Consider the following 12,034-nt stretch of genomic DNA (forward strand, 5'->3'; position numbering starts at 1 on the left):
TTCCAGGCAGATTTGGAGCGGGAGCTGGAGTACAAGGAGGCCCTGCTGGCTCAGTGCATGAAGAGAGAGACAGAAGAGGTGAGTGGGGCATTAGTACTTGGAACACATCAGGCTCTCAGAATGCAGGTCTCTGTCTGACATTATGTAATGTGCAGCTAGAATCCAGTGCCAAGCTCCCCTGGGTTCCCCCTGTATCCCAGAGAGGCCAGGTTCCATGGAACATCACAGTTGGAGCTTCTGGGAGGGGCTGCTCTCTGCTGCAGGTCAGCTGGGAAAGTTCAGACCTATTCAACTTCGTCCATCAACCTGACAAGGGGTGAAGTCCAGTGGTCTGAACACAGGATGGGGAAACAGGAATTCCTGGGTTCTAATTCCAGCCCTGACACTGACCCCCTCCAAGACCCTGTGGCAAGTCACTGCCCATCTCTGCCTCAGTTTCCCCATCTGCAAAATGAAAATCATTACACTTGCCTAGGTTCCAGCGGTGTGTGGATTCTTTAGTGAATTTTTGTACCCTTGCAGAATGCTGCTGGCAATGGGGCTGTATTGTTGGTGCAGTTGCTTTCCCTGCCCTCTCACAAATCTGAAGTTGGCACCTTGGAATCTTCTTCTAGGAAGTTCAGAAACTTGCTGTACCCTCTGTTAAAGTTTCTTCTCCTTGCAACAGGTGATGGCCTACAGCAATCACAGCACTCAGAGCAATGGCTTCCTCCAGACAGCAGGAAAAGGAGCTGCTCCCACAGCCCACAGAGTGGTAGGTACCCTGCTGCTTAGCCAGAGCCAGCTCAGGACTCCAGTCAGCATCCTTCCCTCTGCAGCTGCCAGCCTGTAAGGGAAAGTGCAGGCCCCTCAGGGTCCCTTGGGCCTGGGAGAAGTGCAGTGCCGGGAGGGAGGTTACACTGAGGCTCTGAATCCCTGCACTGGCTGACTTCTCCTGGTCTCTTGGGCAGACGAACGACCTGCAGTTGGTGCGTGATGCCCTCCGCAGCTTGCGGAACAGTTTCAGTGGCCACGACCCCCAGCACCACACCATCGACAGCCTGGAACAAGGCATCTCCAGCCTGATGGAGAGATTGCACCGCATGGAGACACAGAAGAGGCAAGAGAGAAGGGTAAACATTCCTCACTGGGCTTGGCTTCATACCTCCACCTCCTCTTACTGACCAAAGCTAGCAACCAGGGAGTGCTCCATCCCCTCACATCTCTCCCTGCAGTGTGCTGATCATGTGGTCACTCTGCTCACTGAATCCTAAAGAAGCCTAGATTGTGGCAGATGGAGGGCCCCTAAGGACCCCAGCACAGCCCTGGGGGAACCGATAGGGTGTAGCAGATGGTGCTTCATTACTGTACCTCACATCTCTGCTCTCACTGTCTTGCACTGGAGGCCTAATGCTAAGATGTGCTTCTTATATCACTGAGAAGCAGTCATCTAATCCAGTGGTTCTCAACCAGGGGTACGCATATCCCTGGGGGGGGGGGTACCCAGAGGTCTTCCAGGGGGTGCATCAACTCATCTAGATATTTGCCTAGTTTTACAGCAGGCTACAGAAAAAGCCCGAGCAAAGTCAGTACAAACTAAAATTTCCTACAGACAATGACTTGTTTATACTGCTCTGTATACTATACACTGCGATGTAAGTACAATATTTATATTTGAATTGATTTATTTTTAATTGTATAGTAAACATGAGAAAGTATGCAATATTTCAGTAGTAGTGTGCTGTGACACTTTTGTATTTTTATGTCTGATTTTGTAAGCGAGGTGAAACTTGCAGGGTACACAAGACAAATCAGACTCCTCAAAGGGGTACAGTAGTCAGGAAAGGTTGAGAGCCACTGATCTAGTCAAGTAGTTGGAACGGGGGCCTATAAGTCAGGACTTTTGGGTTCTGTTCCTGTTTCTGTCACTGACTTGCTGTGTGACCTTAGGTAAGTCACTTCACCTCTTCCCTCCCACTGGGGGCTGTGAGGATTAATTGGTCAACATTTGCAGAGTATTGTGAAGCTTGTATGGGCAAAGAGCTGTGACTAAGCCACCACGGGCTGTCACTGCTGCTGCCTGGGCTCTGTTGTGCTGCCCATTGGGCCTGACGGTGGTATTTGGAAGCAGACACTTGCTGGCCTTATGACTACACAGGGTTAGTTTGTCTCTGTCTGGGAGCAGAGCCGTGTTAGCATTTTTAATCAGCCCAACCCATCTGTTATTTCTTCGTTGGGGTCTATTTCATGTCTGCAAAAAGTGTGGCAGAGCGAAGAAGTTAACAATGACATTCACAGTCCAGGCAAACCTGACTCCAGAGTCTATGCTCTGACTGTTGTTCTCTAAGGGCTGTCCATCCCTATAGCCATGCTGACCCTCAGTAGGGGTTGTAGATGGTGGCATTTTGCATCTCTGGGCTGTGGGAAATCTGAACTCCTAGTATCTTGGGAGAAAATAGTCATTCATGTTGGTTACATTTAAATACCATATCCTGCAGCAGGGGTCTGGGTGAAAATCTGTATGTATTGGGGGTCTCTGTGTGTCTGTGGTGGGGGGGTCTTGTGTGTAGATCTGGTTGTGTTTGTCTGGGTAGGTCTGGTTGCTAGGTGTGTGTGTGGAAGAAGAAGATTCTCTTAAACTGTTGCATGACATTTTCCTTCCCTGGTCAGTTTGCTTGCACCATTGCGGGCCCTGGGAACTGACCCTTTGCCCTCACTGTCTTGGCTTTCCCCTTAGGTTCAAGGGAAGTCGCCTGCAAGCCGAGCTGTGAATGAATATCGAGACTCCTGGCCTCCCAACTCCAGTGAGTGCATTTCAGCTCTATCTCTCCAAAAGCTGGCTTCACGGCTCAGCGATTTCCTGGACAGAGTTCACTGCACAGTGTCCCTCCTGGGAAGCAGAACAGGCTGCCCTCTCACTCCATTGCTCATTACTGTAGCACTTCTCCTGGCCCATTTGCTTCATAGACAAGCTTCAGTGCAAGGGACTAAGGACAGGCAGAATGGGAGCTTGATCCTGACTGGAATCCCTGGGCACTACCACAATATAAATAATAGTAATTACTCCTTGGATGCAGGGGGAAATGCCATGTTCTCTCACTCCTTAAGGATTATTGTTGGCTGTACTGGGTGCTTGCACCACCTAGTGGCCATGAGTACCATCCTTAGGCCGGGGTTAGAGTCTAAGGTTCCACAAGTCCTCCTTTTCTTTTGAATACAGACTAACAACGGCTGCTACTCTGAAACCTGTCAATATGTACATTGTAGCACAGGATTTTCCCTCCCTGCATTTGCCTGACTTGAGAGCAGCGATATTTTCCTCTCCATCATGGGAACTGCTTTTCTGGGGTCGGTTGTAAATATAACCTGAAAAATCCATTGGTTTGTAAAGACTGAATTCTCAAAGTGGCCGTGAGGAGTCAGCCTGTTGGTGCTAGGGACGAATAGAGAGCCCCACTTTTTAACTACATTGCAGTGCTCAGCACCAGGAGGATTTTAGGGCGGTGTTAGCAAAGGAATTAAGGACATTTAGTATCTGAAGGAAGAGCCTGACGTGGGTTCTGCTGAGATGTCACCTGGGTTGCCTTTTCTCTTTTCTCTAAAGCTGCAATTCATGCTGCAGCCTCCATGTCATCAGCCTAATGCATGCAAAACATGCCTCACCTGCCGCCTCCCAAAGCCCCTGCAGGCACCTTTCCCTCAACTGCAGCAGTCAATTTATTCAGGCTCTAGCAGACCACAAACCCAGAACTGCTTGGTTGTAAAGAGCTCAAAGTGGCTCTAGATGGCTCTAGATTAATTAAGCCACGAAGCCCTTATGAGTGATGTCCAGATCTGCAGTTCGCTTTCTTTGTTTACATGTTGTGAGAGGGTCTCGCTGTGTAAACCTTCCCCTGCCTAAGCCTTTGGCATAGACACACCTGTATTGCAGGAATGGGGAGGCTAATGGTGCAGTCAGAAAGAGAGATGCGCATATTAACAAAGAGAAACCCACCACATGCACAGACACATCCCTAGTCTATGTAATATGGGCAGAAGAGCAGGTGCCTGGGTCTGTTGCACCTTTCTGAGTTAGTAGGGCTGAGCTGACACATGACCTCTTGTCCTGTAGGTGTCAATCAATTATTGCTCCCCCTTTTCTGTCAGTGAAGACAAGCAGAATGATAATCACTTATATTGTATTCCTCCTTCACCCCTGAGCTGCTAGAAGGGGTGTCACTCACGGGATGATTCTCCTAGAACGGGCTGGAATTCTCCAGTTACTACAAAGACAGCACGCAAAGTATCTGTCGTGTAGTCAGTGGGCTGTATGCACTGTGTGCATTGGGCTGTGTGTCATCATCCCCTCGGGCAGCGCTAGGGTGGCCCTTCAGGCTAACCTTGTAATACTCACCTTGCAGTGCATTGTCTTCCTGTAAGGGGGCAATATCCTGCCCTTGTGCGGCGATGGACTCCATCATCGAATAGGTCTTTCCCATCTCTGGGTCTCTGCACCCATGCTGCAGTGATGCTGAGAATGCCTCTAGGGGAATGGGCGGGGGGGGAAAGAAAACTGTGCTCTCCCTTGGCTGCAGTGACAGTGCTTTGTGTTTCTCTCTTTGCAGAATTGCCTCATTCTCACAGCACACCCACTATGAGCAGCAGTGCCTGCACCAAAGTGCTCTACTTCACTGATCGCTCACTCACACCTTTCATGGTCAATATACCAAAGAGGTGAGATCTGGCTTTGCCACACTAATAGAGTTTGGTTCACTGAAAGCCCTGATCTAATCTGTGGTACTTCTACCCACCAAAACATGCCCTCCATCCCTTAAATCCGGCTTTTGATTTATTTCATTGCAAAGAGGAAGTGGTGACAAGAAAGCAGACCCAGGATGTGTGTGTTTGTCACTTTAGGCCTGACCCGATTTCCCAGCTGATGCATATGTAATTAGTTTATTTCAAGCCCCAGAAGATTGATCTCTGGTTTGTATGATAATTCATCTCTGGTTTTATGAGTAGGCAGCAGCCAGACAGTTTTACTCTTACTCCAGCACAACACAAACCATTTAGTGCAAGACTCTCCATCTAAAATAGCAGCTATCGCGGTCAGTGCAAAAAAGAAACATGAAAGAGTTGATTTGGATTTGTTTTCAATAAATATCAGACACTATTCTATCTGTGATCAGATGTTTTGGTTTGGGATGTACCAGGTATTTTCCAGGCACTCTGGCTCACCTCAGTGTGCTGCTGTCCATTGTGCCACATGGGATCCATGCTGGTGCTAGTGTTCAGTGTGCCATATGACAAGCTTCGTCCAAGCACTTGATCTCAATCCCGTGGCAGAATCTGCCAGCGAGGATAGCTCTTGACTCCTGTTTTGCAGGTTAGGTGAGGTGACTCTGAAGGACTTCAAGGCAGCTATTGATCGGGAAGGAACCCACCGATACCATTTCAAGGCCCTGGATCCAGAATTTGGCACAGTCAAGGAGGAGGTATGTTTGGCCTCTTCAGTAGCAGCTCTCTCGTAATCTAAGTTTGTGTATGGTGTCACAGCACCAGCAACAGCCTGGACATTTCTGCCACATTCACTTTCCATGTGAGCAAAATCTCTAACTTGCTAGAGCTAGTTTTCAGAGCTACAGTTTAACGGACAACAGCCCCCAAGTAAGGAGCCAAAAAGGGACATCTTCAGTCCCACCCAGAGCACTGACTATAGTGTGATCACAAAGGTGCACAAGTGGTGGATGGTGATTTGCAGGGTCCCTCCTTCACTGTGCCAGCTGCTCCCAGGGACACTTCCTATGATAGCACCATTCGGAAGATGCAGATTTCAAGTCATACCTCTAAAACAGGGGTGGGGAACCTTTTTTCTATCAGGGGCCATTGACCCACAGAAAAAAACAGTCGCAGGCCACAACCAGCCCTGCAGGGAGGCGCAGAGGCTCGGGGCTTCCCCTAGGCTCTGGGGTGGGACCAGAAATGAGGGGTTAAGGGTGCAAGAGGGGGCTCCAGGCTGGGGCAGGAGTTTGGGGTGCTGGAAGGGGCTCAGGGCTGGGGCAAGGGGTTAGGGTGGGGGTGCAGAGTCTGGGAGGGAATTAGGGTGTGGGAGGGGTTTCCAACCTGGGGCAGGGGGTTTGGGTGGGGGTGTGGGCTCTGCGAGGGAGTTATGTTGCGGGGGTGTGGTGGTTCAAACTGCAGCGGGGGTTGGGGTGTGGGCTCTGGGAGGGAGTTTGGGTGCAGGAGACGGATCAGGCCTGGGGATTGGTGTGCCAGTGGGGATGCGGGCTCTGTGAGAGTTAGGGTGTGGGAGGGGGCTCAGGGCTTGGGGTGTGGGTAAGGGTCTGGGGTCTGGGAGGGAGTTAGGGTGCGACAGGGATTGCCAGGTGCAGGCTCCAGCTGGGTGGCGGTTACCTGAGGTGGCTCCCAGTTGGCGGGGCAGCCGGGCTAAGGCAGGTGTGATGTCAGAGAGGTTTCTTGAATAGGGCAGGTCAGCAGGATTTGGGCCATTTCTACATCTAAACCAATGCAGAGTTTGCTCCATTTGGCCAATGGGCATGAGCCAGGCTGGTGGAGATGGGCTTTCTCTAAAGTATCCTAAATGCTTGGGGCCAGAGTCAACTCTGGCATAAGCGGTGCAACTCTTGTTGAAGTCAGTGAGCCTACTTATGCCACAGCTGAATGTGGTTCTTGGTTTGTAATTTAGCTATTTTTATACAGTAAAGAATCCTCTTCCTCCTCCACACAGTAACCCTAAATGATGCCCTTCCTCCAAAAAAACTTTTGTTAAGATACATCAGTGCCAGTTTCTCCAGAGATGGTCTAATGTTCTGAGCACTGGACTGGCAGCCAGGAGTTCCCAAGCTTTAATCCTGGCTCTGATACTGCCTCGGTGACCTTGGGCAAATCATGATCCTTCTCTGTATCTCACTTTGCCTCTTGGAAAAATGGGGATAATAATCCTGTTTTTTTTCTCTATGCGGGAGGAATAGGCAGCTATACTGTTGTTTTTAAAGCATGTTGGGAACTTAACGTGTGTACGTGTGGGAACTAACACTACGTAAGTGCCAGTTTTTATTGTTGGGTTTAATTACTCCATTTTTCATGCCATTCAGATGTAACAAAGCGGTGTCTATTCTCCGGAAGTGACCTGACTCTCTCCCTGCCTTTTTATAGGTGTTCCATGATGATGACATCGTTCCTGGTTGGGAGGGGAAAATTGTAGCCTGGGTGGAAGAGGATCACGGGGAAAATTAATCAGATTCTTGAGTCTTGTTATTGTGGGGACCCATAACTGGCTGCAGTGCTCAGAGATGATGACCAAAAAGAGTGTGAGCTGGGACATGTCCAATTCAAGCTGCCAAAAGAGAGGACTTCTCTGCAACCAACGGGTAAAATGCTTTTTGTGTGCGAGGATGCCCGGCATTTAACTTTCCATGGCCAAATACAGACAGTGTTGTGAGACTGAAATTACAGGTTGGTGGGAAAGAATCATCTTGCTTTGTCCTGTCAACAAAACCCTGGAGGCCTTATTAATGTGTTTCTCCATTCTCCTGGTTCCCCCACCCCCTGAAATGCCTGCTGCTGTTTGTAAACTGCACATTTCAACTCTGATTTGACACATTCAGTATTATATGAACTCTCAGTGATCCCTGAAACTATAAGTTCTGCCCTCATGGACCAGAAGATGCTGCTAGATTCTAGTTTTTACCAGAAGATCTGACCAGCCAAAATCCGTGCCCAGAGTATTTGTGCTGAAGAGGCAGAGCTCCCTCCAGTGAACTTTGCAAGCTCTTGATACAAGGAGCACCAGGAACCTGACAGTGAAAGAAGCTTGTGGATTGTGCTAAGCACTACCAAAGCAAAGACCACCAGGTGGGCAACGTTGTCTTTCTCCCCAAATGCAGGCTTCCACTTCCTAGACTTGCTTCTGCTGTTTGCCCTCCAACTTGTAATCAGGTCTGAGCTCTGTTGCTTTGTTGCCCTGGGAAGTTGGAACTCTTTGGTAACCAGGTGCTTACTTAACTGCCAATGGATTTTTGTTTCGGGGAAGGGAGCAGGAAATTTCCTAGCTTCCCCGCAGGGGTGATGAGGTACTTTTGCTTCTCCTTTTGCCAGCCCTTTCCCTACAGCCATTACCATCCCTGCCCTTTCCATACATCCAGCAAGGCCAACAGAAATTCTAATCTACTCTCCCAGGAAACAAGCAGGATGTTTCTTCAGGAATGAAGTGACAGAGTCTGTTCTATTGGTGCATCTGTATTCATTCTTCCAACTTTCTTTGTGCAGGCATCACCATGTACTTGATGTTCACTGACTGACAAGGCCATTAAGCAAATAACCAAACTGGTAGGATAGATATTGTGAGCAGCAGTACCCCAATTTCCAGCATGCTTTCGTTTCTGGCACCTAATGGAGTAGAAAATGGTCAGTTGGGAGAGCACGTGCTATGAGATCCGTTAGGGTGTGTCTGCACTGCAATAAAACATCCATGGCTGGCCCATATCAGCTGACTTGCGCTCATGAGGCTATAAAATTGTGGTGTAGACATTCAAGTTGGGCTGGAGCCAGACTTCAGGACCCTGCAAAGGGGGAGGGTCCCAGAACCCAGGCTCCAGCCCGAGCCCGAATGTCTATACTGCAATTTTATAGCCCTGCAGCCCGAGCTCAAGTCAGCGGATACAAGCCAACCATGTTTTTTTTCCTTGCAGTATAGACATACCTTAGGGTCCCAGGTTTTCTCACTGCAGTGCCAGGCCCTGCTGTCATACTCTAAAGCAGCCAGACTTCTGCAAAGCTGGCCGCAGTCTGCAGCAGACAGGCGCTGTTGACTGAAAAGGTCAAACAGTGAGTCGAGCCTCAGTCTGTTCATCTTTGGTACACATGCCCCATCATTGGACTGCCTGCTTGTCTGAGTTGTGCGGGTGAGGCTGGGAGATGAAGAAAACTTGGTGTTATTATTTTATATTAACATGACCTTTTGTAAACTTGTTCCTGTTTTTTGGAATTATTTTGTACCAGTTTACATCATTGTCTGAGGTGTATATTTTTATATCAGTGTAAGTGCTTTCTGTGTATTTCCACAATACTGTGCTGTAGTTTACTCATTTTCTAGAGAATGTCAGTATGTTTTGTACAGTCTCCTGTTAACACCACGCAAAATGGGTCCCATGACTAGCTTTACTTTACTACAAAAGTACTAGTTCCTACTGTTTTTATATTTTGCCAGCTGTTTCTTGTATAGACGGGAATTACGTGTAGTTTGTCTTATCACTCCCTTTATGTGCAGGAAGAGCTCAGATGCCTTTCTGTCCCATTCCTGCACTGGTAGAACACGTGGTGGCTGTTATCGACCAGTACCATTTCATCAGCTGATTTGTAGACACTCTTTCTCTTTGCAAACAGCCGTTGGAACATCAGCATTTGGGAAAGTTCTTCAATGGGAGAAAAGCAGTATCAGTCCTGAAAAGAAACAGAAGTTCTCTTCCTCCCTGGAAATCACTGGTTTCTCTGGTGCATGTGTTTTAGTGCGTAGCTATAAGACAGCATGGGGTTATCATACTAAAATGCATTGTTATATTTCAGTTGCAATTTATCTTGAATGTCTTTTCATTCAAGTTTTACTAGTCCACTTAATTTCAGTCAGAGTTGCGCGCTTCAGGTAGGACTTGCCCATTTTATGGAAACAATTATAACAGTAATTTTTCAAAGGCCTCCATGTATCCGTCCTGTATCCCTCTCTGCTTTTAAGAGATGAGCAGTGTTTAAGAGTTGTCTTTGGTGACTCAATGGCTGAGGTAATTGCTAATGTGATAGAACTTCTCACCTGTAGGTCATAGGTTTCAGTCCAGTCTCACTCAGTAGTGATCCAGCAATGGCTGGTTGATGGCCTAGGTGGAATGAGTTGGGAATCTGTCCTGTTCCTAGGGGTTCCCCATCCCCATAACCACTGTCACCAGTGAAACGCCTGTTGGCAGTCTCCGCAGAGGGGCCAAGGACTGAATCAGCCCTGGAGCCACTTGCTGTCTCGTGTTCCCTTCAGGGCAGGGGCAAAGTACATTTGGAGGAGGAGGCAGAGAAGGAAACTTGCACTGCCACTGCCTATGCGTATTCTGGCGATAAAGATTTCATTCTGTAGCACTATCAGCCAAGCAGCCTTCATCAGTGCTAAAACCACATACGAACTAGAACAGAAACCTTGTTCCCTCTGTGACAGAACAGATAATCCCTGTACTAAGTTCAAACCCTTGAAAAGCATTGGCAGCACTCTGCCCTCGGATACACACACCCACCTCCCAGAGAAGTCACTGGGACTTGTGTGAGAGAGCCTGGAGACAGAACTATTAGTACTTCTAACATTAAAATTGGAGGCCATGGCCATGCCTTGTTCTCCGCCGGGATTGCTCCCCTAGGCTCTAACACATGCATAGCTCAGGTTCAGCTTTGTTCCTGCAATGACATGGCAGTTTTCTCTTGACTTCCTGTCATTGTATGAATGAGCAGACAGGAGTATGAGTTAGGTCAGGGAAAGTTATTCACAAAATAAAGGGGAACGAGACAATCCTGGAAAAGAGTAGGTACACACGGGGCCAGATTCTCCTCTCACTTATACCAGTTTTACTCTAGTGTAACACCATTGGCTTAAATGGATTTACTCCTGATTTAGAGCAGGGCATATGGGATCAGAATCCAGCCTTGGACTTGGTTTAAATGTTTTCCTTTGATTCTATATATGTTTATTTCTGCCTTACTTTCTTCAAAGCTACTTTTTGGTTTCCTTATAATTGTAACTTGATTATTTAACATACACACTATATGTAAAGTTATATTTTCCTAGAAACTCTAACGTTTGCATTCATCACTTTTTAAAAGGTCAGTTACTCTCAAAATCCAGGTCCTCCAACAGAGTGAGAACCGAGGTTTATCTGTACATCTAAGAGCTGTATATATCTGACTGGATGTACTTTGGGTTTGTGGACCAAGAAAAAATCATCTCAATAAACTGTAGTTTGCAAATGGAGTCTGATCAATCTATTTTGCTTGGGGAGGGAGGTTCCTTTGAACTGAAGCTTTTAATATGTTGACAGGCATACGATGCTCATGTGCATGGGTGTGTTGGCTAGGTAGTAGGAACAGAATACACAGCAGAGAAGACAATCTTGCACTGGAACTGAGTAAAGGGTCTGTTCCATCTGGCTTCCAAAATCTTCAAAAACAGCAGGAAAGCTCAGAGACTGAACCTCACTTTGAAGAGAAGATTTGGATCCACGCACATTAAACAGCAAACAGCTCTGGGCTGTTCAATTTCTTGCAAGAGTTGTTTTTATTTTTAAATACAAGTGAGCTTTTGAGATATTTTAAAACTACAACTAACCCCTGACCCAGACCATATTGCTCATATAATTTAAAATGAAATGCAATAGGTTTGGGGCTCAGTTAACTCAGAGATTTGTGAGCAAATATCACTGCAGCCACAGATTCTCATGTTTATGCATGCAGGTGCAGTGGCTGTGTTTTCTGATGGTGATGGCACAGTAGAGGCAAGTCCTGTGTGCTGAAAACAGCTCTTGCTAAATAATTTAAAAACCCTGAAGCAGTAGTGATAAGGACAATCATACTTTGCATATATACAGTACCTACCAACCAAGGATTTCAAAGCACTTTATAGATGTTAATGAAGCCTCTCAGTCCCCAGGGGGAAATGTCAGTATTGCTAAGGATAGCTGATGGGTTGGAACATTTTACCGATGGGGAAACTGAGGCAAAGAGACACCCTGAACAAGACAAATTAAGACCCTGATGCTGAAATCTGTGCGTGAGCCTCACTGAAGTCAATCATGCTCTGTATGGTGTTGGGGGTTCACTTGCAGATGCAGAATTGGGGCCGATAGCTCAATAAATTCTGGGACACAGATGTATGTTATGGGAGACTCAAACATGGCACTATTGTCGGAGTCAAGGGGGCTGTGGGCCTAACCAGAACTGACATACAGGTTTGGCTGTGCTCTAAAGCCTATTTTCCCAGCTGGGGATAGCCTCATGTGCCTCACCTGGAAGATGATGACAAGGCCCAGCT

General features: G+C 47.4%; 1 protein-coding gene across 3 annotated transcripts in view; it reads left to right on the forward strand.

Moving 5' to 3' along the window:
- Window positions 1-10,978, forward strand: part of DIXDC1 (DIX domain containing 1) — a 60,588-nt gene extending 49,610 nt beyond the window's left edge. For 2 of the 3 annotated variants that reach the window (XM_073320857.2, XM_073320860.2), the window contains 7 exons: window positions 7-78; window positions 668-754; window positions 951-1,112; window positions 2,717-2,783; window positions 4,584-4,692; window positions 5,345-5,453; window positions 7,135-10,978. In XM_073320857.2, the coding sequence (XP_073176958.1) occupies window positions 7-78; window positions 668-754; window positions 951-1,112; window positions 2,717-2,783; window positions 4,584-4,692; window positions 5,345-5,453; window positions 7,135-7,215 (687 nt within the window). In that variant the 3' untranslated portion in view covers window positions 7,216-10,978. Of the gene's footprint in view, window positions 1-6; window positions 79-667; window positions 755-950; window positions 1,113-2,716; window positions 2,784-4,583; window positions 4,693-5,344; window positions 5,454-7,134 lie in introns of those variants that run through there. The other variant, XM_073320859.1, reaches the window with a different exon arrangement.
- The last annotated feature ends 1,056 nt before the right edge of the window (window positions 10,979-12,034 follow it).

This window comes from Lepidochelys kempii, chromosome 22, assembly GCF_965140285.1.
Source record: "Lepidochelys kempii isolate rLepKem1 chromosome 22, rLepKem1.hap1, whole genome shotgun sequence".
Classification (NCBI taxonomy): domain Eukaryota; kingdom Metazoa; phylum Chordata; order Testudines; family Cheloniidae; genus Lepidochelys; species Lepidochelys kempii.